We start from the raw sequence: 27,160 nt of genomic DNA on the forward strand, positions 1-27,160 counted from the left end.
GGGGGGCCCTAGGGACCAAACACTGCTCAGTGGAATGTTGTTTTGCTGGCACCAATTGTCCACAACTTACTTAGTGCTATTTAACATATGTTTTTTTTTAATTCATCACTGTTATTATTGTTGTTTGTATTATACAGTATTAGTTGTGAAATGGAATAAGTTAAGGAAAACAGAATGTAATCAATGAAATACTTATATTCTTTATAATAATAATTATTATTACATTTATATTAAATATAGAAAATAAAATATAAATTGACTGAGTAGTTATTTTAGCTGTATAATTTTAATCCATTATTACAAATTTTAAATGGTACTCACTCCACTTCCAGGGACAAGGATTACCATTTGAGGACCTACAAATCAGTGGTGATGGCCAACAAGCTCATAGACTGGCTTATAGCACAGGTATGGTCTGTCTAGCAGTGCATTTGATTGTGCAGGTGTACCTAATGGTGTGTCTGGTGAGCGTCTGACCGCTGTCCAAACCCACATGTCTCTGTCTCTTGCAGGGGGATTGCAAAACGAGAGAGGAGGCGCTCATTTTGGGAGTGGAGCTGTGTGACAATGGTTTCATGCATCATGGTAAAGCAAGTCATAAATAAAAAAACTCCCCGTAAACTCGGAGCACGTTTCCATGCATTCATCACTTTTGCGCCTTCCTCAAGTGCTGGAAAAGAGCGAGTTCAAGGACGAGCCGCTGCTGTTCCGCTTCTTTGCCGACGAGGAGATGGAGGGCTCCAACACCAAGCACAAGCCCGTCAAGCATGACCTGAAAATAGTGGAGAACGTCATCACCAAGTCTCTCCTGGTGAGTGATTCCTGACTTCCTGGTGGTTGGTTTATTTCCCAAAGCTGTGAGGTGATGAGCCTTGTTTCCTCCCCAAGATAAGACCCAGTGACGGAGGCTATGGCTTCACCCTGGAGGAGAGGAACAGGCTGCCCATCATCAAATCGGTGGAGAAGGGCTCACCTGCTGAGGTGACAACACGCTACATGTGCTTATACTGTAATTATGAGCCTCTGTTGTTTTGTCATGTTTGCAAAATGTAGGAAAAAGTACGAAAATGGATACTTGCAATGAGAGGCTGAAGGATACGCACTATAGCATGAAGACTCTTATATTTCTTAATAACACAGCATAGCTAACATTGAAAGTTAACATCCTGTTGGTTTGGAAGTGAAAACAACTTTTCCCATTGGAGATAACAGAAATAGAAATGATCTGTTCCAGAGTCAAGCTGTGGCCAAAATTGTCAAAATATCATTATTGTAATGGGAGAATGGATACCAGTATTAAAAACACTGGTATCCATTGTTTGGCCATCACTGATATTTAGATTTACCATTTATAAAAAAAAAAAAAAGCATTGGGACACCTAGCCAATACAGGAATGACAGAAAGTGAAATTAAAGTAAATCCACTCTAATTAGTTTGGATTTGAAAGCAAATTCTCCCATTGGAAATCATGTGTGACCATAATGCACGTTTTTTTCCCCTACAGGCACTATTTTCGAAAACATTTGAACATTCAAGTGTCAGAAGCACTGTCATTTTAAAGTGTTAAAGCACTCTCTTAGTGAACAATGATCCCATTTGGCCAGCTAGCGGATTGAGCTAATTAGGAACAGTACTCTGCATTGATCTGTGTTTCATTGAAAGATGGCCGGCCTGGAGGTGGGCAAGAAGCTGTTCGCCATCAACGGAGACCTGGTGTTCCTCAGGCCTTTCTCTGAAGTGGAAGTCCTCCTTCAGCAGTGCTTCAGCACCAAAGGACCTGTGAGGGTCCTGGTCAGCACCAAGCCCAGAGAGTAAGTGTCACGTGTGGAACACACAGTAACCCCCTCATGTCGTACGATCTTACGATTGTATCCATGCTTTGCTTCCAGGACGGTGAAGATTCCAGACTCAGCTGACGGTTTGGGATTCCAGATCCGTGGCTTCGGACCGTCTGTGGTGCACGCTGTCGGAAGAGGTAAGAGGACACCGCGGATCCCGTCTGGAAGTCATTTCTGTTACTTGTCATGTTATTGCGGCACTATTTGGGCTTGGCGTGGCATGTTTTTGTACACGTCATTTCTCTCATGCAGTTGTTTTGGGGGTTTGAGTGTGTTTTGCAGTATTTTCCCTTTCCATTGTGCTTGTTTGGTTTTGGATCATGTCTGTGTTTGGACTTTGCTGCGTTGCCACTGTACAAAAGTACCATCTTTTGTCAACCGAGCCTAAGGACGCATGTTTAGAAGGGCCGCTATCAAGGTCAGGACAAGATAAGCGTCCAATAAAAAAAAAATCCATGTCCTTATCTGGCTGTTCTCAGGGGAATTCAGTCTTGTTTTCCACCCACGATTTAAGCGACACTTTAGGGGTGTGTAAACATTAAACATTTTTTAGTCAAAAATCCTATAATTGTCCCTTCTGTCTCAATGGTAGCACCCCGGGGCAGGGCGCAAGGGGACCATGTGCTACCCGTTCAACATGACCCCCCTCTTGGCCTTGCCAGCTTGGTCCAATGGCATGCGGAGTGTTACAATTTGGAGCTGGTTTTGGCTGCAGGAGCAGGGTGGGTGAAGTGTCTTGCCCCAGGGACACAATGACAGTGACTGGGTGGTTTCTCTACCTCCTGAGCCACGGCCGCCACTATAGTGTGGTGGCTAAAATGTAGCCTTGATGCTGGAATTTACCGTTCAAAAGTGTTTTTAGTAAACCCTGCTAGGAACACACTATTTTGTGTGCCTGTAGCTTTAATGCTAATGAGCTGTGGCTCTCTCTGACAGAGTGTCTGGCTCCTCGAAGCGCTATTGTGTACTTTATTGACTTTTTGCATATACACTGTAACTGCACTTGTCTAACATAATAGATGACAGACATCACATACAACAACGTAACATTAAGGAGTGGGACAGGAGGACACAAACATGAGCACATTAGCAACACCAACACAGCTATGCAAGCTACAGTGTGAACATCATGTGTGATTAGACTATAAGCTTTATTTTAGGATGTGTGGTGAAGCCTGTTTTTTTTTTTTTTTTTTTTGCAAAGCTGTCCTCCGTGAAGTGGTGGGCGTATACACAACGTCATTATTAGTGTAATATTTCACTATTACTACTATATTAATTAACAAGCAAATGTTAGCGTCCAGCTAATTCCCATTGACTTGTTGCATTTTTTTTAAACCTGTAATGTTTTCAAACGCACTTGATCTCTTAATTGAATTATTGTAGGCTGTGCACATTTTCTATGGATATTTAGTCTGCCTTGAACTTGAACCTGATAAGTTGCCTTGTGGTCAGAATCACGTCCCTCAGAGCAGCCCTCGTCTCCTCGAGATAAACAACTTCCCTCCTCTCCATCCTCTCACACACACTCCTCCTGAGCGGCCAAAACAGGAACTAACATTGGGGGAAAAAATGTGTGTACAGGATGTGGAAGACTTAATGGCTGCAGTTCCTGAATGGTCTTGCACCTGCATACTGATGTGCAGCGCATTAGCTGGCGCCCATCTCATTTCATCTCAATACATCTCGCATTTCTTCTCCTCCTTCCTCGTCAGGCACGGTGGCGGCCATAGCTGGTCTCCACCCGGGCCAGTGCATCATCAAGGTGAACGGCATCAATGTGAGCAAGGAGAGCCACGCCAGCGTCATTGCTCACGTTACAGCGTGCAGGAAGTATAGGCGACCCACGCAGGTAAAGGATTATCATTGACTTGTGTGTTACAATGATCGTGTTACAACATGAAAAATCATAATGCACATTCATAAAATTGATAGGTAATAAAAATAATATTACAAATAGAACATTATTTATACAAAGGTTATTTAAAAAGAGAGTTTAAATATTGGAAAAATAAAAAAAAACAACAGTAAAAATGGGGAACAAAGAGCAAAGACCAAAACCCATTCTAATAAAATGAGATGCAGTTCTTTCTTGAAATATATATAACCTTCTTATCTTAGCTTATCTACAGGCGTTTCTTTACGAAATATTAAAGTGGCCCTTGCATGCTTTCATATTTCAGTATGTGGCCCTCTGTGGAAAACATTTGGACACCCCTGCACTAGAGACTTCCCGTTAGATGGGCCTGATATTAAGTAAAGACACAAGGGAGACGCCCTGTGTGTGTGTGTGTGTGTGTGTGTGTGTGTTGGGTTTGACTTGTGTATTAGAAAGACCGCAGACCAGTCGGCAAGCGCAGCATGTAAAGTTGGCCGTAAAGCCACAGTGGCTTTGGGTGTGGGGAGACGAGACAGACGCACAACTGTGTGGTTTGCTAGCACGGTATGATTGGCCACTGCGGTCTCCTCGAATGCCATGTTTGCACATGTTTGGACAGACATTTCAATGCGTGCTAGGCCATATGGTGTTCCTGTTCCATATAAATTCATGTTTTTGTTTTTTTCGTTTCCCCAATGCAGCAAGATACAATAAAGTGGGTGTACAACAACAGTGAAAGTGCCCAGGAGGACAGCCAGAGAAGCAGCCAGAAGGCCACCCTGGAGGAGAATGGTGACGGCTTTGAGTGCAAAGTTGAAGGTAATCGCACTTGATTTTTTTTCCAGTGGAATTACTCACATGGGAAAGACCATTCCGCTTCAGGTGTTTGTGGATGGAACGCAGGCACGTTCACGAACAGCTTGCTTGCCTTTGCTAGTTAACATATCAGATCCTGCACCCCACCGCATCTGGATTGTGTTAGACCGAGCAGCGAGAGGGTGACACTAAAACAACTCATGTACAGTATCTCACAAAAGCGAATACACCCCTCACATCTTCTCAAGGGACAATATAAAAGTATATACTTTTAAGTAGTCAGTGTACAATGTACCTTGAAAATACATAATAAAATAACTGCTGACATTGTCTGTGATTGTACATCATAGTGATGAGGTTATTTGTCTAAGAATGCTTTGTCGTCTTCTGCTATCTGTCAGAGGTGATGGACAAAATCAACACCATCGCCATCATTGACGGGAAGAAGGACCACGTCAGCCTGACCGTAGACAACGTCCACCTGGAGTACGGAGTGGTGTACGAGTACGACAGCACGGCCGGCATCAAGTGTCACGTGATGGAGAAGATGGTCGAGCCCAAGGGGTTCTTCAGCCTCACTGCCAAGGTAGCCTTTTACCAAAACGCCGTGCTGAAAGGCGCTTTTAAATGCTTTTTGAATTAAAATTTATTTAAAATTTAAATGCTTTTAAATTTCATTTGCTTCCTTCTGGCTAGATCTTGGAGGCGCTGGCCCGTAATGACGACACCTTGGTGCAGATGTGCGGGAGCTTGACCTCCAGCTGCGACGTGATCCCGGAGGAGCTGCAGGTGTGCTTCGATGCCATGTGTGGCGAGAGGGTGGAGCACATAAACCGGCGCATTACCAACTATAGAAAGGTAAGTACAACCTTGTGCATGTGTGTCCAAAGCCATTTGCGGGGCCGCAGCTGTTTTTAGCGGCTCAGGGCACATAAAAAATATAAATACAATTCAACAAGAAAACAAAGAAATGTTGATATCTTTTCAATAATACAGTAATTCCTGGTTTATCTTGGTTAATTGGTTCCAAACCCAACTGTGATAAGTGAATATCCACACAGTAGGGTTTGTTATTTAGAAATGGAATATTTTTGTAGTTAGAGCTTAGAAAACCTGTCTATGACCTTCTAAATATGGTTTTTAACATTGTTAGAGCTCTCTAGACATGAAATAACACCCCTACAGTCACCTTTAAGCAAAAAAATACGTAAGAATTGCTTAAATATGCATACAACGGTGTTAAAAAGTGTTTTCCCCCTTCCTGATTTCTTATGTTTCTTATGCAGACTATAAGAATATAGTATTTTCTGAACATATGGTTTCTTGAGAGTATGAAAGTAAAACAAATATGAGGATTTGGCTATGAGAGCATCAAAGTGCAAGAACATGAGGACATTGTAACATGAGAGAATGAAAGTGTAAGGGTATGAGACGTTTGAATAAGCAAGTATGAGGGTGATGAAATGATGAGACGAGAAAGAGAATGAGATTTTAGATGGTATTTTCCTCTGGTAGTCACTGTCATTTGCAACAGTTTTCCTGAAGACACATGCAGTTTGTGTCATGGCCAGTTGGCCCAATACTTTTGTCCATCCTGTGTTGTGCCGTGCCGTCTTTCAGCGAGTTGTTCAGATAGCCTGTGCTGGGAAGTCTGTCGTCCCGATGCGTGCAAAATGTGTCTCATGGAGTTAAAGCTGGTCTTGTATTAATTACCAGTCGTGTATAAATAGCCCTGCTCAGACACAATCATCCCTTTTTTCTGTAAGATCTCTCCTGCTCCACAACATTCCTTCTTAGACCCCTCCAGAGAAAGGAAAGAAGAGAGGGGGAAGGGAGCGGGGGACAGATAGGACAGAAGCAGCAAAGAATGTCATTAGAAGGGGAAGGGAAGGAAATGACAGAAGTGGGAGAAGTTAACCCGCAGCTTGGAATAGTTCCCAAGTCTCCAGAGGCCCGCATGAGATGTGGTCCTTGGGGTCCTCTCGCCGTCCATCTGGATCGTATCACTCGGGCCAGTGCTCCATCTCCCTGAGATAACTGCGGCGAAGTGTTTGCTTTCAGTTTCGTTGTTAAAATATACATTTCACAGCGCGTATGTTCCTCAAGGTGCTAGAAGGTTTTCGATCGACACAGTCGCTCCTCGCATCAGCTGGGCCGCCTCCGAGTCAGAAGGAACGCCACGTGATACCCAGCAAATGTTGCAACTACAAAACTGCTTTGTGATATTCACTGTAAGAACCCAGTGGTGGATTATGTTTAACGTGTATAATAATACACTCTACCGCCATTATGCAGTAGACACCATCTTTTAACACATTAATTCAACACTGTACTATAAAATATGAAGAAAGTATTAGTCACCCTGAAAAGATACTACAAGAATAGTCTTAACATTTTGGCGGAAAAAAGTAAAATTGTAAGAACACATGTTCAAGAAAAAATGCAACTTTCAAAACGATACATTGGTAAAGTCACAATTTTACAAGAATAAAATTCATTGTCAAATATTCAGGAAAAAATAATTTAACTTAATTTATATAATTTCAAGACAAGTGATATTTTACAAAAAAATATTGTATTTGTGGTTGGATAGCTGTACTTTTTTTTTAATTCCCCTAATTTCCCTCCCAGGATTAATATATAAAAATGTAATTGTTTTTATTGTATGTTTTTTCCCATAATATTACAGCTTTATTCTAAAAAATAAAATTGTATGTATTTAAATATGTACATTTAATCTCATGTATTAAGAAAAAAAATCAGTTTTTGTTACTTTTGTTTAATTTTTAAATGTTTATTTCTCACAAATGACAACTTTATCGGGATTGAAATTTTTAATTTTATATTTTGGTTGTGCAAATAATATATATTTTTTAAAGTTTTTCTCATAAAATCTGAGGGTTTATTTTATTTTATTTTTTTCCCTTTTGGAAATACTGCTTTGTAGACACATGTGCCATCAATTTGTAAGCATGACGACGCGCATAAATTAAAAAAATATATGTAAAAGTTAAACCAGCACGACAGTTCATGGCCATTGTTTGTGGAGTGTGTTTACGTTACAAAAGAGCATCAGAAACCACCGACTAATAGAACAATGCCGCGTGCAACTTGTGAGTTCTCTTCACACAATAGCAAAAGCTTTGAACTGATTCATTGCATTGTCGGGAGGTCTACATGCGTGTTAACACTCATAATGTGTCATGATGTCATCAGTACAGACACCGCACCTCATTTTAACCATGTCTGTCTTCCATTGCACCAGTTTGCACGGGTGTTGAAGAACAGGGCGTGGCCTACGTTTAAGCAGGCCAAGGGCAAAGTGTCCCCCCTCCACAGCAGTGACTTCTGCCCCACCAACTGTCACGTTAACATGATGGAGGTGTCCTACCCCAAGACCACCACCTCTCTGGGCAGCGCCTTCGGTGTGCAGCTGGACAACAGGAAAAACACTCTGGAGAAAGGCGGACGCAACGGCTCCGAGCAGGGTGAGATTGGACGTTGTCAAATGGCACCTGACACCTTTGCTTAAATATGTTATATATTGTTTGTACCGTAAATTCCGGTGTAAAAGCCGCACGTATCCATGTCATAAAACAGAATGAACTATGAAAAAGCTCATGACGAGCTTGTCAACCCATTAGAAATTGCAGGAGGTCATTACTCAATGTAAACAAGTAAACAAACGCTTCTCAAAATTGTTTGTCGACTTGGTTCAGTATATTTTTCCTCAAAATAGTAGTCGTGCCAAAATGGTGTATTGCTGCTGGATGTTCACAATACCCAAGTGTTTTCTTTTCCAAAAGAGAACGGTTTAAGAATGGTCAGAGCAAGTGCAGAGAGCGAGACAGATGGAAGACTACCTCGAGTTCTGTCCTTTGCAGTGATCATTTCACTGATGACTTCTTCGAAGGAACACGTTTAGAACAAAGATTTGGCTTGAAAGTACGGTATAAACGCATTTTGAAAAGGGACGCTATCCCGCCGGTACACAAAATAAGAAAGAATGACAACCGCATCAAAGTTGCCAAAGAACAGAGTAAGTCATGCTCATTAAGAAGCAAATTTAAAACAATACTGAAGTTTTTTGCACTTACCATTCTGTGTTTTGAAGGCGACCAATCTTTATCTCCATGTCTTAAGGCTTTAATCCATGTTCTCTATTTCTCTATTCTAATCTCATCTCCCTCAAATCTTCGTAATAATCACTGTAAACAAACCGCCCTGTTTGTGTAGCTGAGCGATAGTCCTCTGATGATGTCACTAACGGAATTGAGGCTGAACTGCTAGAGCTACTTCATCATGGGTGACTGCATGAACTATGAATGTAATTTTTGCGAATTTACCGTTTGCTTTCAATAATCGAACAATGTTTTAAGCAAAGTTGGTTCATCATGTCAGGGACCCTTTAAATATCTCTAAAAATGTTTGCGTTTTGTTTGCGTTCCTGCAGGTAAGCTGGGCCCCATGGTTCACATCCAGCACACTATCACCTCCATGGCGGCCCCGTCTGGACACAGTTTAGGCAGGACAGAGGGCCACGGCCTGCGTTTTTTACTCCGAGAAGAAGACCTGCTCATCTTGGATGCTTACCAGAAGCTCCTCTACAAACTGGCCACTGTCGTCAAGGAGATGGAGACTCACGGCGGCCATATTCATGAGTGAGTGGCTTACTTACAGCATACTGTATCGGGATAGGGGGACTATTTTGGCAGTTTTTTTATTGGCCCTCTGTGTATTCTTAAAAAATAAAATCATAATAAATGAGCTACATTATTAAATAATACACTACCTATATTACATTTTTTTCCTAACAATTTTTCTTGCAAGCAAAAGGTTTGAACACCCTCGATGTAAATTCTGATTTAACATGCACACATGTGTTTATTTGTCTGTCATGCACTCAAGCTCTGCAAAACATCTATGTCAGGTTTTTGTTTGGCAAAAGTTGCTCGAGGTCTGTGATAAATCCGCCCTAACGTTTCATATACAAATTGCCAAACCAAACAAGAGTGAAATGGCGTTTATTATTCCAGTCAGGTGAAGGGCTGCCTGTGTGATGTCTATTTCATTTGATGTAATATTTATTTGGGATCCAAATTGCCGGACGTAAAAGGCTCGCAAGTTGAGCAAGCCTGCCATTCTGCGGCGTGCTCCATCTGGTACTTGGCAGCATACATTGGGGTCATTAGCGCGAAAAACACCACGCGTGCATCTGCAGCGTGTACGCACAACTATGTTTCATTCATGTTTCAGGTGTCTAATTGTTGCAAACGTGTTTCCTGGCTCGCAGTGTGATGAGTTCATTGTTTTGGAGGCACATGGAAAGGAAATGGGAAAACACTGCTCCATTTCCAAGCTCCAAAGAAAATGTCATCCCAATGAAGTCCTGGACATGTCATACAGTATATACACAGTATATACTGCACTACAGTATATACACTGTACTTTTGTCTCAATTAATGGCTGGGTGTAGGCTTGTCACGATAATTGTCCCACAAATTAACTTTGCAACTGCAATGTCAAGAGCTTTTAAAAACAAGAAATTAAACAAACAACATAATAAACCAACAAAAAGACAGAAAAACCCCAAAGAAAATCAAATGGACTCTCAGTCTCTTTTAGCAAAAATTGGGCTTACATAAAAATCACAATCAATCACAATTTTTCTGGTTTTGAATCAGTGTCACTTTCTTTGTTGTCTGGATGTTGACAAAAAAAAACAGAGAAATAACCCGGAAATACTCTGAAGTTGAATTCAATCCTTGATTGAATGTTAGCAACGTTAAGTGTGGAATACGCTGTTTAAAACTACAAAAAATGATGGGTGTGGGGAGACTTATTTGCTATCAAATGTGAAAATCAATTTATATTTGTTGCAATATAAATTGGGCATTGCTTTACATTTGAATCAATGAGAACTTTTCCATTTTAAAAGTTCAAAGTAATAGCTATTTTTTAATATATTTATCTTGAAGGTGAATTTTTTCCAGATTTTATGGGGCCCTCAGCATCCACCTATATTTCCTAAAAGGTCCAGCCAGCTCCGGGTCCCCTATTATGCAAATATGTACTTTTTAATGATGTTTTCACTGTAATATGTGTTCCTAAAGCCTGCTTATGAGCCCCAAACGCAAGAACAAGATAGATAATTAGGAAGAGATTCTGGACAACACATACTACTACACTATTCTAGGACCTTAAGATTAAAATTGTTGAAACATTTAATGAGAAAATAGTGTAATATGGTGAATGAGAGTGAGATGACCATGGTCATAATGACGCAACAGTCCACAACAAGTCTCGTTGTGCTCCTCTTTTTGGGCCAGTTAACTCATTCAATCCGAGCCATTTTCAAAATTCAACCCCTTCAGTACCATTTTACCCATTTTAGATGATTTTGACTCATTTCTCAAGGCACACAGAATGTGGCCTTGAGAAATGAGTCTATGGCCTAGTCTATGGCCATATAAACATGGAACCTATCAAAAGAAAGATGAGACTCCTGTCTTTCATCAGAAAAAATAAATTGTTACTACTTGTTTTTGTTCTTTAGTAATCAGCAGTAGAACATAGTCCCAACTAAAAAAAAGGTAGAAAACCAGCTTTTTGTGAAAAGATACTTTTCAAGCATCACTTTGACACAAATGTTTTGCGTTTGTGACAGCTCAAATATCTAACAACTGTACCACAACATAAACAATATTTTTTTTTTTAACAATTTACAAATATAACACCATGAACTATTTACAGTTTTTACATTTGGACCTAAACTGTGTGTGCACGTGCGTGTGTGCGTGTGCATGCAGGAAAAATTTCCCTACAATGCGTAACCGTCTGCACGCCACACTCCTCCATGCTCTCTCCCTTCCTCCTTGTTGTCGAGTGTGTTTTTACATGCATGCCGAGCTCTTATCAAACTGCCACCTTGTGGTCATTTTCATGGCTTAAAACTGATCAATCACCTCTTTTTAGTGTGCAGTTGCATCATCAGGATGTATAAATACGTCTTTGGGATCAGGCGTTGGGGTTTATAAAAACCTATAAATATACGTCTTTGATGTTGAATGAGTTAAGTGTCGTCTCATCCCAGTGCCGTAAATAATCCACGATGCCCCACCCCCGTGAGATGTGATAATGACCTTTTACGTACAGACGTGTAAACACAAGCATGCTCATCAGGACCTTGTTAATAATGAACTCAGAGGGCGGACGTGATTGCTTTAAACGTGTATCTTGTATTTAACACAGTCTCCTCTCCTGGGTTGCCTTCTCAACGCTAATCTGCATGCTAGTACAAACTCTCTAATTGATAGTCTTACTTGACAATGAGGTGATAATCAACTTTAGTAGCCAGCATTGTTCCTTCAGAATAGACTCTGGCCGATCACAGCCAATCACAGAGCATGGAGGGCTTCTCCATGGCGATGGAATGCTGCTCTGCTCCAGAGGACCATTGAGGGGTGGACCCTAAAGGTCTAGTCTGGAGGAGGAGGTGCATTTAAAAAGCATTTAGCTGTTTATTTAGCATACTGCTAGCATTAGAAGGAAGGTTTAGGAATTAGTATCCTCTTGAGACCTGTAGCTCCATCTGCTGGACTAAGTTGGCCGCTGTCTCACCTGACCCCAGTGCCAGTGGACCGGAACAGCGGAAAGTTACAATAAATGATTGCATCTGCACCTAATGTGCATGCTCTGGCTCGGCACATGCATCACCGCGCCACAAGGTTTCATGCAGTAATGCTGATAGCAAGCTGTCAATCAAAATAATAGCTTCCAATTTTCTGCACACATTCTGGTAACAGGGTCGACAATCTTGAGCTACATTGCGTGTCAGATAGTGCAGTCAAGCGTTTATCAGCTTTCAGTCCTACCATGTTAGTACAACTGTGCAAATATCCCCACCGGGCCGCTTCCTGCCACCCCCCCCCCCCCCCCCCCCCCCCCCCCCCCACGATTGAACCTTCTGATAGAATGCAAGCTAGCGGGCTGTAACAGCGAAGAGAAACGTGGAGCGTCTCCACGTGTTGACACAGCTGGCCGACCTCCCGCACGTTTGAACTTCTTAATATAATGTAGAGCCCTCATCATCTGAGGCGCTGTGCGGAAACCAAAGACATCGGGGGTTTTATTTGGCCCGCTGTTCGAGCCCACACTCTGTGCACAAGTACAACACTGTAGAATTTGTATCCCCAATACATGAGTCCATAGCAGGACTATACCACTAAATTATTCTGAGAGTGACACTTTAAGAAAGCTAAAGACCAGGAGAGACGGACTTCTGCAGGAAAAATGCTACTCAGATTGCTGTTTTTAAAATCTAGTGTAAAAAAACCAACAAATCCTAGTCAAACATCCTACATATGACAAGAGTGCTTAGTTGTTTCTAAAGACCCACTGCAAAAATGCTACTCAAAGATCGTCTTTATGATGAGAAATGCTCGGCTGTCTTTCAGGAACTGCTGCAAAAGCGCTAGTCAAAGTTCCTGTATGTGACTTGACCGCTTTATTGTTTTTAAGACCGCAATGCAAAAACACTAACCAAAACTCCTGTATACCACTGGTGCCCAAACTACGGCCTGGGGGCCATTTTTGGCTCGCAGCTCGCTTTTTATTGGCCGGTGGCACATTCTAGAAATGAAATTAAACAAAAAAAAAACAACAGCTACAATGGGGGGGAAAAAGAGCAAAAAGGTGTAAAAATAGGTGTTATTAATAATAATACGCTATGTCACCTGTAAAACAGTTTTGTCTTTTAATACATATACAACATCTTTTTTTTGTGTGCCTTTTTTCAAAATAAAAGTAGCATGGTCCTTGCATCCTTTGACGGTTCCATATGCGCTCCCTTGTTTGTGCACCCCTGTTGTATATGATATTAGCAATCTGCTGTTTTTTGGGGGTTTTTTTTGCCCAACAAAGTGACCTGCGACCCACTTTTGGGTCCCGACCCACAAATTGAGAATCCCCGCTCTATAAGACAGGAGCGCTTTATTGTTTTTAAAGACCTACTGCAAAAAACTAGGCAAAGATACATATTTTATGTGACAAATATGCTCTGCTGTTTTTAAGAACCTACTGCAAATACTGTAGTCAAAGACTAATGAACAGTGTGCTGTTTTTAGGAATGTGACTCAAAAATGCCAGTCAAAGATCCCCTAAATGACAGAAGTGATCTGCCGCTAGTTGCTCCCAAGTTTTGAAACCAACCGGCAGGCCTGTCTGATGCCTGCCAGTTGAATATCATGTGTGTTATCATTGTCGTGAAAGTAATCTTGCCTGCTTTTTCTTCGCTCAGCCTTTTATCGTCCATCACCCACCCACCGGCGTCCGACGCTAAGAGCCCGGAGAGCTTCATATCTGCTGAGAGCGAGGCCGACAAGGGGGAGCGTAATGGGAAGAAAGTGTGTTTTAATGTAGCGGGGGACGAACAGGAAGATTCGGGACATGACACTATCAGCAACAGGGACTCATACAGGTAAATATATAGCACGTAATAATACAGTCTTGAAGAATGAGACCAATAATAGCAATGTTTCTTCATAGTGACTGTAACAGCAACAGGAACTCCATTGCCTCCTTCACCAGCATCTGTAGCAGCCATTGCAGCTCCTACGTCCACAGTGATGAGATGGACTCAGGTACAGTACAACTTTAGTCGAAATAGCAGTATAAAAAAAAAAAGTGTCAGCAAATTGGTCCCATAAGTCTCATGCACCATTAAACCATTTTAGAGGATGCTTGGCAGATGTTTGCCATCATATCCCAGTGGAATCTACTGCTAATATCAAACGTATGTGTCTCACACGTGTGCTTAAACATCTGTTTTATTTGTCTTCATGCTGAAAGAGGCATTTACACAAGCAATCCAAGACACAGTATCTCACAAAGTGAGACCACTCACACTTCAGCAGGCAATTTTATTACAGTATCTTCTCAAGGGACAATACTATAGAGAGGAAACTTGGATATACTTTCAGTCAGTGTGCAGCTTGCATAGCACATAGAAAATGACTCAACACACAGCCAGTATTGTCTAAATAGCTGGTAACACTAGTGAATAGCAAGGTAAATGTGTCCTATCTACAGTCAAACACGGCGTGCTGGTCACGTCTTGGTCTGGGGATGCATGAATGCTGCTGGCATTGGGGATGCTGCGGTTCACTGAGGGGAAACATGAATTCCAACTCTGTGACATTGTGAAGCAGAGCATGACCAGGCCATGGCAGTTTTTATCTTTATTTTCCAGTACCATCTCTGGATATTTGGGGGCCCTAGCAAGATTTGGCCTTTTTTATTGTTATTGTTGTTATTGTTTTTCATACTTTATTGCAGTTAATTTACATAGAATTGCATCTTATTCTTTAACATTTGTTTTTTCCCCATTCACATCAGAGAATATAAACCACTAATTCCAAATAAAACAACAAGCAAACAATGACATAATAATGACAAAAATACAATAAAAATACTATAGTAATTTAAAAAATATATATATCTATAACATAGAAGATGATAATGTAGAAAAAAAATACCTATACTTATAATATTAACCCATATTTTATATCTAATCTCATCTTTATTATTAATTGCATTAGTGACATATTTCTGTAGTGTTGTTTAGTACCGTTTATGGGCATCTGGGGGCCATAAGCAGGATTTGGCCTGGGGGCCGATGGCTAGTTAATGACTGTCACTGACTGACGTCAGTGATTGCGGGCCGCTTCGGTCGCGTAAAGGTATTATCAAATGGTTGCCGAATTGTGAGGCAGTGCGTGCCATTCTGTTACGTCACTAATTAGCTGCGATTACTTCTGCAGGGGACGAGATGGCCTCCAGTGTGTGGCTGTCCCATGAAAAGCAGAAGAAACTTCACAGCTTCCTGGAGCACCTTTTCAGTCAGGTGAGTCAGCAGCAGCATGCCTGGTGGGATACATTGTGGTCGTCTATCCCTAAAAAAAAAAAAAAAAAAAGACTAAAAAAAAATGTTTCCTCTCATTAGTGTGATTAAAGCGCAGTTTCCTCAGCTTTGTTATAACTGTGCAAAGCAAACGGCATGTTTTCACTAATGGCACTCTGTGGGATTCTCCGGATTTGATGCTTTAAGAGTGTTGCTTATCTTTGGACATCAGAGGTTTTGCAAAAAAAAAAAGACCTATCGTATGGAACTGGACCTTCTGCCCTCTTCTCAGGTGGACTCCATCACCAGCATGCTGAGAGGACCAGTGGTCGCCCGGGCATTCGAGCAAACCAAGTGCTTCACGCTGGGGAGAGGCTTACAAGGTCAGGAAACCCGAATGCAGAGCCCTTCATGTTCATGTAGAGAATCTCCCTTTTTCTTGTCACCCTTGTGAATATTTGAGGCTTGCGCAGCAGGAGAAGATGCGGTGCCCAGTCCGCTAGCACCAAACAGAACACAGACCGCATGCTGACATTGTCCCAGCAGACTTCCTGTTGTGTAATGAGTGGGAAGTAGGTGGATTCCAGCAACAAAAAGAATTCTCAGCCATCTTTCCTCTCATGCAGGCACTTTGAAATGAACACTTGAATCCACCTTATTGTCCTGCTGCTTAAAGGAAAATGTTACCCTGTAGCAGCGCTATTGCTTTTTATTGAATATTTGGACCTCTGTCAAGGACATTATCATCACTTGCTTGTTAGCAGGATAAGGTCAAATGTAGTTCAGGTGTTTCACTGTGTTCTTTACCTTCCAGTTAAGCCCTTCTAGGCCTTGCAGTTTCCCTGTAAAACTGTTCTGTGATGCTAGTTCATTTTATTTTCTTGTAGGAAATACATATAGTCAGTTCTGCACCACAACATGAACAACACAAAAAAGGGCTTCTTTTACATCAAAATAACAATTTTTTTACAAATATAACACCGTGAACTATTTACAGTTTTTACATTTGGAACTAAACTGTGTGTGTGCACGCGTGTGTGAATGCGTTAAAATTTCCCTACAATGCGTAACCTTCTGCACCCTCCAGTCGATGCTTTCTCACTTCCTCCTTGCTGTCGAGTGTGTTAATACATGCAAAAGATGCATGCTGAGCTCTTATCAAATGCACTTCTGTCACCTTGTGGCCGTTTTTATGGCCTAAAACTGCTTGAAAAGTCGTCTCTTTTTATTGTGCACTTGCGTCATCGCCTCTTTTTCCTCTCGCGCAAAAAAACGTAAAAGACATACAAATACGTCTTTGGGAGCGAGCGTTCAGGTTTAGCTGGCTTTGTTGTGCACAGTGCTAAAAAAAACAAAACAAAAAATCTATCTTTAATGACACTAAAGATGATCCTGGCTTTTTATTCCTTTCGATGAGGAGTAAAAACCATGTGGTTTACAGAGAGCCCTCTCATCTCAGCCTGACTTCAAGTAAACACACATGTGTTTGAACTGAAAATAGGTCTTTGCACGTGTGCATGCGTGTGCTCACGTATGAAATGCCCTGCGGGGTGATGCGAGGGCCTTGATCAGGCCTTGATCAGAGCTGATCTCTTACCGCCAGCAATGTTGATAACAGATGAAAATGGGATTAACTCAAGCATTCTTGCATCTGATCACACAGCAGTTAATCCTCCATCACAAATCCCTTCTTTCTCTCCCAAGTAAACTGCATTACAAGCCTTTCTGTCATCTTGCAAGAGGAGTAACATGCCGTTGACTGCATTTTACACTCTTTGTTTTTTTTCCTTTAAAAGAAAAGTATGGCACATCACACTGCAGAATATTGTGGGTTTACAGTGTTGTAGTAATCAAGATGTGTGTTTTTGTTTTTTTTGCTGTACGGTCCTCAGAGTTTCAGCAAGAGATGGAGCCCAAGATGAACTACACCAAGAAGCTGCGTCTCCACGTCAAGCAGGATCCTTGGAACCTCCCCGGCAGCGTTCAGGCCCTCACGCAAACCATCGCAAAATATGTCGAAGGTCAGACTCTATATACAGTTTCAGGACATAATATTTGTCTTGGAAAATCAAGGCTTCTTATTGCACTCTTAAGTGCTTATAAGTGAAGATAAACAAATGTGCAAACATTACTGTGCTGCTTTTTGCCATTTAGGACCCTAAGGGCCTGAGTTTATTATACAGTTCCTAGTTTTGTTATGAATTGCTTTTATTTGTTTCCCTGTAGAGGTGAAGACAAGGCTGCTGTTGGTACTGCTGCAGTATACAGGTTTGTCTGCTTACAGTATACTTGCTGTACTTCCAAAGAATTCCAAAGAGACAGTCCAATGTGGTCAGACATCGGTGTCCTAAATGCACTATTATGTAAACTTTATGATGCATTAAAAGGTCCTCATAAACTGTCTAAAGGCATTCAAATCCACATCAATCTTTGTTCTAACAGCGCTATAAAACCCAGGAACTATGCTGATGAGCTAAGCTATGTTTATTTACATTTACAGCACAAAATGAATCTGTTAGGAAGCAGGAAGGGTGGGTTAATAGCGTCAAAGTGTTTGTGGTTGTACTTCTTGATGGGGCAGTATTTCTTTATGAGCTATGCAGAAACTTTTTATGAGTTTTTATTACTTTTATTTACCTCATGTTCTTTTTTTTCCTTCCTTTCCTTTTTCTTTTTTTTTCCTTCTTGCCAGACTCTGAGATCCAGTTGCGTCGTGATATGGTGTTTTGTCAGTCTCTGGTCGCAGCGGTGTGTGCCTTCTCCGAGCACCTTCTGGCTGTTCTTAACCAGGTAAACTGCACACAAGTGTAGAAATAATAACAATAATAATAATAATAATTATTATTATTATTTTTAGTTAATCATAATAATATTTATCATAATAACAACCCAACCATCATTGGAATCATAATAAATACCACTCTTTTGCCTGTATCTGGAGGTGCAACAGAATAAAAAGTAAATAAAATAAAGAACAAAAGGGGAATAAAAGGGAAAAAAGTAGAAAAAATAAAAAACAAATAAAATAAAAAAGGGGAGGGGAAAAGAGTAGAAAAAATCAAATAAAAGCAACAAAAGAGAAAAAAATTCACAAAATATGAAGTAGAAAATTTTTTTGTAAAATAGTTTTATAGGAAAAAGTATCATGTTTAGAAAAATAAAAGTAAATAAAAACAAATAAGTAACAAAAACAAAAAAAGAGGGCATACAAATTACAATCAAACCAAAAAATGGCAACTGGATGACAAAAAACTGTTATACTGCATTGCTCATTTTTGATGTGGTCTTGAAATGCAATGCATCATACGGAGATGATATTTAAGAAAGCGACCAACTATACACAATGAAGTGAGCATTCATTCCTGCTTCGGTATCTTTGCAGTTCCACTGTGTAGGCAAAGAGCCAGACCAGGACCCCCAGGACCTTCAGGAGGCCCAGGAAGCCAGCAGGCGATGGCTGGAGCAAATAGCGAGTGCTGGGCTGCTCTTCCACTTTCAGTCGCTCCTGTCTCCCAACCTGGTGAGCCCCGTATCTAATATGATAATATGATGGCTGTCTTATCACGACACGAGCAATGAATGTGCGGAGGCTTCTAATTTCACTGTTATTATAGAAATCACATGATGCAAAGCAAGAAAAATATAGTTATATCACTATCTTATACAGAATATGCACTGTATGAACAATGCGCACGCTACACTGCTATTACTCACGAGACAATTTCAGCATCTGCTACCGCTGCGTGAATAAAAATATATATTCAAAGAAAAAAAAAACTATTTCACATATGGTGAAATTGCAAGCAGGGGGTCAACTGGAGGCAGCAATACAGAGCTGACATTCTGCTTCTCCTGCACATCTGAAATGCATCACAACTGTCAATCTCATTTCGTATGTGCTGTGACTCACGTTCACGCCGCATAAATACTGATGACTGATGCGCAAAAACTTCTGGGACTTCTTGGAGCTGCTCACCAGACCTCCGACCGTACGGGCACACGATGCCACATGTAGAAAACCACACATGGACTATGTTCTACAGAAAAAGGACTAGAATGCAGGTTAATCCATTGCAGCAGAGCAGAGCAAAAGCAAAGAGGCCCCCCCTCTTGGCTCTATGCAGTAGTTTTAAATAATTCTCTTCAAACTCCATGATAAAGCCCTGTTGATTTATTTTTGGCAAGAATTCTATTGAGTTTGAAATACTTGACACCTGAAGTTTGAGGTAGCTGAGGTAGGATGTGAACATATTGCACACCGTCCTCTTCATACTTTCAGTGGTTATTGTTCCTGTTTGGATTATTTTGCTCAGCGCCCGAGCAAGACTTCTGTTGACTTTGAATAACTGACACCAGACAGACAAGGTATCTTGGGATCAGATGTGAACTGGTTTGTCACATATTTTCACCAATCTGCTTCATAGTTTCACACGTTATTTATACATCATTGTTCCTGGTTGGATTATTTGAATATCTGCCCAAGCAAGAATTCCATTGATTTTTAATAACATGACACCCGATGGATGAGGAAGCTGAGGTCAGATGTAAACGTGTTGACACAAATTTGAACTGATCCATTTCAAACCGTCAGAGATTATTGTTATTGTTCCTGTGTGGATTATTTTGATCTGCGTCCTAGCAAGAATTCTATTGATTTTGAATAATTTGACAGCAGACAGCCAAAGTATTTTAGGTCAGATGTGAATATTTTCACACACAATTTGAAAACCTTCAGAGATTATTGTTCCTGTTCCTATTTGGATTATTTTGACATGTGCCCTAGCTAGAATTCTATTGATTTTCAATATCTTGACACCATATGGCCAAGATATCTTGGTCAAGTGTGAACATGCTCTCATACATTTGAACAGATACACTTCAAACCTTCAGAGATGATTGTTCCTGTTCCTGTTTTGATTTTTTGGATCTGTGTCCTAATAAATCAAAGGAATCCTTTTGATTTTGAATGTCTGCAGACTGATGAGCAGGCCATGCTGGAGGACACTCAGGTGGCCCTCGCTGACTTGGAGAAGGTCACCTTCTACTTCCAACAATTTGAAGGGGAGCCATTAGTTGCCAGTATGTGCACAAAATATATATGTACAGTATATTTTGTTTAGTCGAGGCTTACAATTTAAAATGAACATGTCCTCTCTTTTCTTCCCTTCCCTGAAGACATGCCCATCTCGTACCAGGTGGAGGGCACTCGGCACAACCTGAAGGTCTGCCTCCAGCTGGAGAGCTTCTACTTCTCTCAGCTGCCTCTCAGGCTGAAGAGCGGCGGAGGTGTCAAAATCTACCCTGTGCTCTTCACGCAAGGTACGCAGCGGCGGCTCTTTCGGAAGCTTGGAGTGGCTTTTGAGCTTGAAGTCAACAATGCACCTTGCCTCCTCTAGCACTGGAGAGCATGGAAGGCTACTACTACAGAGATAACGTGTCCGTGGAGGAGTACCAGGCGCAGATCAACGCCGTCTCGCTGGATAAAGTCAAGCAGTACTACAAGAGGCTGAGGTATGTCATGCACCTCCTTTTATACTACCCTATGTTTACTGTAGTCACCTAAACCACAAAGAGGATGTTAATTGGCAGCTGACTGTTAGTTACAGCTCCTTTCTCACATGGTCGTTAATAATGAGCATATTGCACATCACAGCAGCACCCGCACCAATGTTGTCATAGCGGTAAGGGGAAAACTGTTCAGCCAGCATTGATACTGTTCAAGTGCAACACATCAACAACTGAGTAGCAACATTTTAAAGCGCATGCAGAGGTCCGTGAAGCTGCTGTATGCACATAATGTATACTGTATATCAGTGTTGTCTGAGATAAGCTTCCTGCATGCAGCCTGCCTAATGTCTCATCTTGTTAATTTATTGAAGTTCGATCCCCACTCCATCTCCATCGAAACACTTACACACCAAGATTGAAATATAAGAGACTGAACAAATTCGTCGTGCTCCGTGAAATCCATTTGAAGCGCGGCTTGCCTTTCCCTTTTTATCCGATGCCCGTCGGGGGCAGGCAGATGCTGCAGATTGTTTGATAATTAATAGCAGCGGTGAAACTTCATCTGCACCGTCAGGCGGCCAAGTTGGAGAGTTGAGTGATTTATTATCCAGGCACATGATTTTATTGGGATTACTTGTTTATTTGTGCTTATAATAAAAAAAATAATCAAGCACATGAATGAATATGCAATTGTTTTGCGTTCATTTATGTGAGAGCATCATTTCTTCAGTTACGCTGATGAATGACAGGCTGAGTCAAAGGTGCACCTCACTGTCAAAATGCTCCTTCAGTCAAATATTGCATGTAATACTTAACCAAACATTACTGGGATCAGAAACATGGTTGACAATTCTCGCTGCTGCTAAAGTAAACATTCCCAGCTGCTCTCTTTCCCCCCCCCCCCCCCCCCCCCCCCCCCCCCCCCCCCCCCGTGTGGTAACACTACCACAGAGCGGGCCGTGATGTCACTCCTCCCTCTGACCTCAGGCACGTCGTTATCCTTGGAGTGCGGCCACATGTCGGGTTAAACGCACACTGCGGGCCTCAGCCCCGAAGCTGCATGACTGGCACAAAAGAGCCCACCACACGCTACAGTGAACTGAATGAACTGCGGGGTGTTTTTCCCCACACATTTTCATGTTTTCACGCAATCATTTAACATTCTGTTACATTAGGACACGTAATGGTGATGAGATTCCACAAATTCTACAATATTCGTACGGCACAGTTATACAAACAGCCATGTTCACACCTATGGGCAATTTATAGTCTCCAATTAACTAAGACCCACGTGTGCATCAGAACAACATGCAAACTCCGCAAAAAAATACTCAAAAGGAGATTTAAACCCTCAATTCTCCTAACTGTGAGGCCAACACGCTACCCACTCGCTCACTGTGCGGCCACAATTTGAATCATTTAAGAATCATGAAAAAACGCTTTTCATGGGTTGTTTCTTCATGTCAAAACAAAAACAATTAACTTTGACTGATGTTCCTTGTCAGTATGTGCACATTTCCACCAGTTATTAGAAATAATCTGTTCCAGGGTCAAACTGCTACCCTCATAAAACATTTGTTAACTGTACTGGCATTTTTAAGTAACAGTTTAACACTCGTAAGCCTCATTCAAGTGTAAAGGTAAGTCAACCAGTGTTGGTGCTGAAATGTAAAAACAATAAAATGCTGAGTCCTGTCACAAATGCGCCTCAAAATTTGTCCCTGGCCAAATTGGGCAGCTGCGATGACAACATCTCTAGGACCTAACTGATCTTTTAAAAGCTATTTTGATACTGTTTGACTTGAACATCAGTTCAGTTACATGTATGTATTGGAGTAATACAAATACAAGGAAAACAAATTGGTCAATAAATGATTTTTTGTGCCAAATAACAAATTGACAGAATAAAAAAAACAAAGACTGTCCTAGACCTGGATTGAGATTGTGCTTTCTGACTTAAAAGGCAGCAGCTGTACTATTACACCACCAGGGACTGCACAAGGGAATTATTTTATGCTGCTGCTTCTCTCCTGCCTCTGGCTGACTTGGTGCTCTACGCCTCACGGCAGCAATGCGACTCCTTTGCGCATTTGCAGAGAATGCGCCCGTTTGTGCAAAATGGTGCTCCCCATGGATCATGGGGCTCTATGCACAGCACATGTTCTGCGTGTAGTGAGGGGCGACTTCTTTACTGTAACTGTTTGGGCATTGTTAAGTAACATTTTAACTCCTTCAGTGGTGGCTGAACTGTCCTAGTGTGAGGTGCAGTGAGCTCCAGTGCAAAATGAAGTGGTTTGGAGGTTTAGTGCGACTTTAGTTTACTTTGCCCCAAAATTTGGACTTTCGAGGTTGCACTTTTTTTTAACAGATTCCTTCTGTAAAGTGGCTGCTGTTGCTGCATGCGTCCAAAATATTGTTCTTGCGTGCATGCGTACATGTGTGCATGTGAGTGACTTCAAAGAAACACAGCGACGTATTTTGGTCTTGAAAAGCTCACGTCTCCTCGTCTCGCCTGCTGAGGCCTGTGCCATGCGTTGTGGCCGACGCTCAACTGGAGCCAGTCACGAAGAGTAAACGATACGGCTGCCAGGGTTGTTTTAAGACGCCGTGAGGCGGTTGTCACTCTGTAACCACTTCAAGAAAGGGCAATCCGCTGCTTAATGAAGACGCACAAGTCATCCGCAAACCCTAAACACAAGCACATGCGCTCGTCCCCCGGGAGTCACGACAAAAAACCGCTTTTTGGGGGGGGGGTAAAAGGGACGGTGATATATTATTTTTCAAGTTTCAGAGGTGCCACAATAGTGTGATGGAAGTGTTACCCAAAATGTAACCTTGATGCTGGAATTTTTTTTGGTGAAGCCCTACATGCCATTTTGTGTGTCTGTAGCTTTAATGCTAATGAGCTGTGTCCATGCCTGTCTCCAACAAAAAGCCACTTTTGTGTAATAGGGGATCTTTGATGTTTAATCTTCAAGATTCCAGTGCACAGCCCTCCAAATGCTGTAGTTTCTTGTCCATCACAACCTGCAGTGTGCACAAGTAGTGTTGCAGCCACCAGAAATGTAGAACTTCTGAAGGGGAAATATCTTCGACAGCCAATTTTACAGCCTCATCGACTGCCATTAAGGTTGGATCGATTACCATGGGGCTGAATTGAACTTGAATGATGTGACATTCTCTTCAACATTTATAGGTTTCATCAGTCTGGGGGGTTGCTTAAGAGTGAGCTGTGAACTCATCATTCCAGGGAAGGGTGCAGAGATTTAGTTTCATTAAGGCTTAACTGCTTGGTGGGGTCAAAGCCAGGACGTTAGTTTCTCAGCTTTTGGTGACAGTAACATCGGAAAATGACCACATTATCCTTGGTTGCAGTCTGCTGTATGCGTGAAACATGTACAGTATGCAGTAGATGATACTATAGAAATGCATATATTTGATTGTAGCTAGTGTACAGCTTGCATAGCAGTATAGATTTACTATCTACGGAAAATGGGTCAACACACAGCCATTATTGTCTAAATAGCTGGCAACACAAGTAAGTGAACAAATTGTGTCCTTGGTGTGAATATCAAGTATGAGCGCCATCGTTATCTACCACTGCTGCCTTAATCCTTTTTGGCATGAAATTCACCAGAGCTGTGCAGGTTGTTAACGGAATCCTCTTCCACTCCTCCATGATGACAGATGCCTTGCGCTCCTCCACCTTCCTTCCTATTGCTTGAGGATGCCCCACAGATGCTCAGTTGGACTCTGGAGACTTCCCTCCTTCATCTTGTCATCTTGAAGGTGTTTGAGCAGCTTATCTTGTTGGAAAACTGTCCTACGACCCAGTATCTGCTTCACAATGTCACAGTACATGTTGAAATTCAGGTTTCTCCTCAATGAACTGCTGTTCCCCAGTGCCGGCAGCACTCATGCAGCCCCCTATACCATGGCGCTGCACTACCAAGCTTGACTGTAGGCAAGGCACAATTATCTCAAAGTTCACTTTTGTTGAAAGTCATTTTTCCGCTCAATGAAGCTCAGCTCCCCAGTGCTAGCAGCACTCATGCAGCCCCACACCATGACGCTACCACCACCCTGTTTGACCATAGGCATGGCACAATGATCTTGAATTCAGGTTTCCCCTCCATGAACTGCAGCTCCCCAATGCTGGTAGCACTCGTGCAGCCCCAGACCATGACACTACACCACTATCGTGCTTGACTGTAGGCAACACACAATCGTCTTGAAACTCACTTTTGTTGGAATTGATTTTTTCTCCCAATGAACCACAGCTCCCCAGTGCCCGCAGCACTCGTGCAGCCCCAGACCTTGACGCTGTACCACTACTATGCTTGGCTTTAGGCAACACTCAACACTCTTGAAACTCACTTTTGTTTGAATTCATTTTTCTCCTTTATGACCCGCAGCTCCCCAGTACTGGTAGCACTCGTGCAACCCCAGACCATGGCGCTACCGCCAGCATACTTGACTGTAGGCAACATACAATTGTCTTGCTACTCACTACTGCATTCAAAACCTCCAGAAAACCCTCGAAAGCTTCTCAGTAGCTCTGCTACTTGCTGCAGGGCTTACATTTTAAGAACTGTAAATGTCATTAATCAAAGCAAAGCAAGTGATTTAGCCATCGCATATGCACAGCTCTGGGCTTTCATTCACGTCGTAAATATGACTCTTGTCCTCCACTGTTACATTTTAAATTAAATTCTCCTCCTGTTTTGAGAGGAGGGTGTCATGCTAATGCGGTCGTTCCCACGCTGCTCCTGGAAACATCTGTCCTCCAAATCCCCCTTCGACGCCTCAGCTGACGTCTAAACCTCCTGAGAGCTTTCCCATTGTCATGAAGCAGAGAGAATAAAGTATTCCTGTTGGCTGTGTGAAATACGACCGGGATCATTTCTGGCCAGTGGCCACGTCCTGCATTAGATCCTCATATTAAAAAAAACCAAAAAAAACAACTAGTGCATGTGTTACTTACTGTAATGCTGCAAGCCAGTCACTGCAGAATGCTATAGGACAGTGTGGGCATCACAGAGGGAATGACAATACTAGCTTGTTTTTTCCGGCTGCTCGATGAGGAAAGGAGTTCCTGCCGTCAGTTGGACAATATTCACCTACTGACCCTCACGCCGACTATTTGTCTTGATTTTAAGTGCACGACTTGAGGAAGTGTGCCTTGCTGTCACATGTGCTGGGGTTATTACCAGAGTAAGCATTGTTTGAGGCCAGCTTGAACCAATTAAACGGGCTGTTATCCCATCCCAAGCAAGCTGCTCTTGTTTCAAATGGGGGGAGGCGAGTTGCTGGTAAAATAGATTTGTGAAACGATAGCTGCACTTTTAGCCTAAAGGTGCTATGTGTTCGCCGAATCGGCGCAAAATTTGGTATGCACCAAAATATTCAAAATTGTCATTAAAACTGCATTTGTACAAACTCTAACCTTACCCCTCCAAACCTTACTCCTAATAGATACCCAATACTCTCTGTAGTTAATCTCTGACCACTATATGAGGATGTAAAGCTCAGTTTTGACACTGTGACGCAAAGGTATTCATTTAAGTTATTGATTGACCTGCCCTGCATCATATTGAGTGACGTTTATTTATGAGTGACATTTTTATGACTATGACCATGATTATATATTGACTAACAGCACTCTTCTACACCAATGATGTGCATTTTTTATGCAAGTGTGAATGTGTACCGTTCTTTAATTCCGAGTGCTTGAAGTCAAAAGCTCTGTGATTCTATTAGGCTGACTTTAATAAAGTGTAGTGTCCCTATTTTTAGCAGACTAGTGGATTACTGAGATTTGATGGAGTCCCACACTGCTGAGTTTGCATGACAAGCACTCACCATCACAAGGACCGTCTCTGTTCATCCTTAAGGACACAACTCTCTGCTGCCCCCGGTGGAGCAACAAAGAAACACACCGGCTCCTGCATGAATGAATGACGCGATGGTGTTTGGCGTGAGGCCCGGACAAGATCATGAGTCTGTCTTTCGTCTAAGCTTGGCCCTCATCAGATGGAGGGGCAGCATAATAATTATAATAATAATCATATTAATAATCATGCAAATAAAAAGCAGGTGGCTACTTTTCCCAGAAAAGAAACAGGATGACATGTGAGCCACTATATGGGGGAAAAAAAATGCCGCTCCTAATTGTCCAGTAAACTAACTCCACATGGGAAATGCGGTTCCTCCCCCAG

The 27,160-nt window shown here is 41.9% G+C and overlaps 1 protein-coding gene across 3 annotated transcripts in view; it reads left to right on the forward strand.

Moving 5' to 3' along the window:
• The window catches only part of prex2 (phosphatidylinositol-3,4,5-trisphosphate-dependent Rac exchange factor 2), a 92,693-nt gene that overhangs the window by 54,861 nt on the left and 10,672 nt on the right, over positions 1 to 27,160 (forward strand). For 2 of the 3 annotated variants that reach the window (XM_054766430.1, XM_054766429.1), the window contains exons 14-36: positions 333 to 408; positions 513 to 585; positions 669 to 811; positions 889 to 981; positions 1,664 to 1,812; positions 1,891 to 1,976; positions 3,555 to 3,691; positions 4,420 to 4,537; positions 4,936 to 5,120; positions 5,231 to 5,392; positions 7,800 to 8,022; positions 8,988 to 9,195; positions 13,833 to 14,012; positions 14,081 to 14,175; positions 15,355 to 15,437; positions 15,727 to 15,817; positions 17,327 to 17,455; positions 17,661 to 17,702; positions 18,127 to 18,224; positions 18,817 to 18,954; positions 20,411 to 20,513; positions 20,610 to 20,753; positions 20,831 to 20,945. In XM_054766430.1, coding sequence (XP_054622405.1) covers positions 333 to 408; positions 513 to 585; positions 669 to 811; positions 889 to 981; positions 1,664 to 1,812; positions 1,891 to 1,976; positions 3,555 to 3,691; positions 4,420 to 4,537; positions 4,936 to 5,120; positions 5,231 to 5,392; positions 7,800 to 8,022; positions 8,988 to 9,195; positions 13,833 to 14,012; positions 14,081 to 14,175; positions 15,355 to 15,437; positions 15,727 to 15,817; positions 17,327 to 17,455; positions 17,661 to 17,702; positions 18,127 to 18,224; positions 18,817 to 18,954; positions 20,411 to 20,513; positions 20,610 to 20,753; positions 20,831 to 20,945 — 2,871 coding nt within the window. Of the gene's footprint in view, positions 1 to 332; positions 409 to 512; positions 586 to 668; positions 812 to 888; positions 982 to 1,663; positions 1,813 to 1,890; positions 1,977 to 3,554; positions 3,692 to 4,419; positions 4,538 to 4,935; positions 5,121 to 5,230; positions 5,393 to 7,799; positions 8,023 to 8,987; positions 9,196 to 13,832; positions 14,013 to 14,080; positions 14,176 to 15,354; positions 15,438 to 15,726; positions 15,818 to 17,326; positions 17,456 to 17,660; positions 17,703 to 18,126; positions 18,225 to 18,816; positions 18,955 to 20,410; positions 20,514 to 20,609; positions 20,754 to 20,830; positions 20,946 to 21,929; positions 27,130 to 27,160 lie in introns of those variants that run through there. The other variant, XM_054766431.1, reaches the window with a different exon arrangement.

Source organism: Dunckerocampus dactyliophorus, chromosome 21 (genome assembly GCF_027744805.1).
Source record: "Dunckerocampus dactyliophorus isolate RoL2022-P2 chromosome 21, RoL_Ddac_1.1, whole genome shotgun sequence".
NCBI classification, from domain to species: domain Eukaryota; kingdom Metazoa; phylum Chordata; class Actinopteri; order Syngnathiformes; family Syngnathidae; genus Dunckerocampus; species Dunckerocampus dactyliophorus.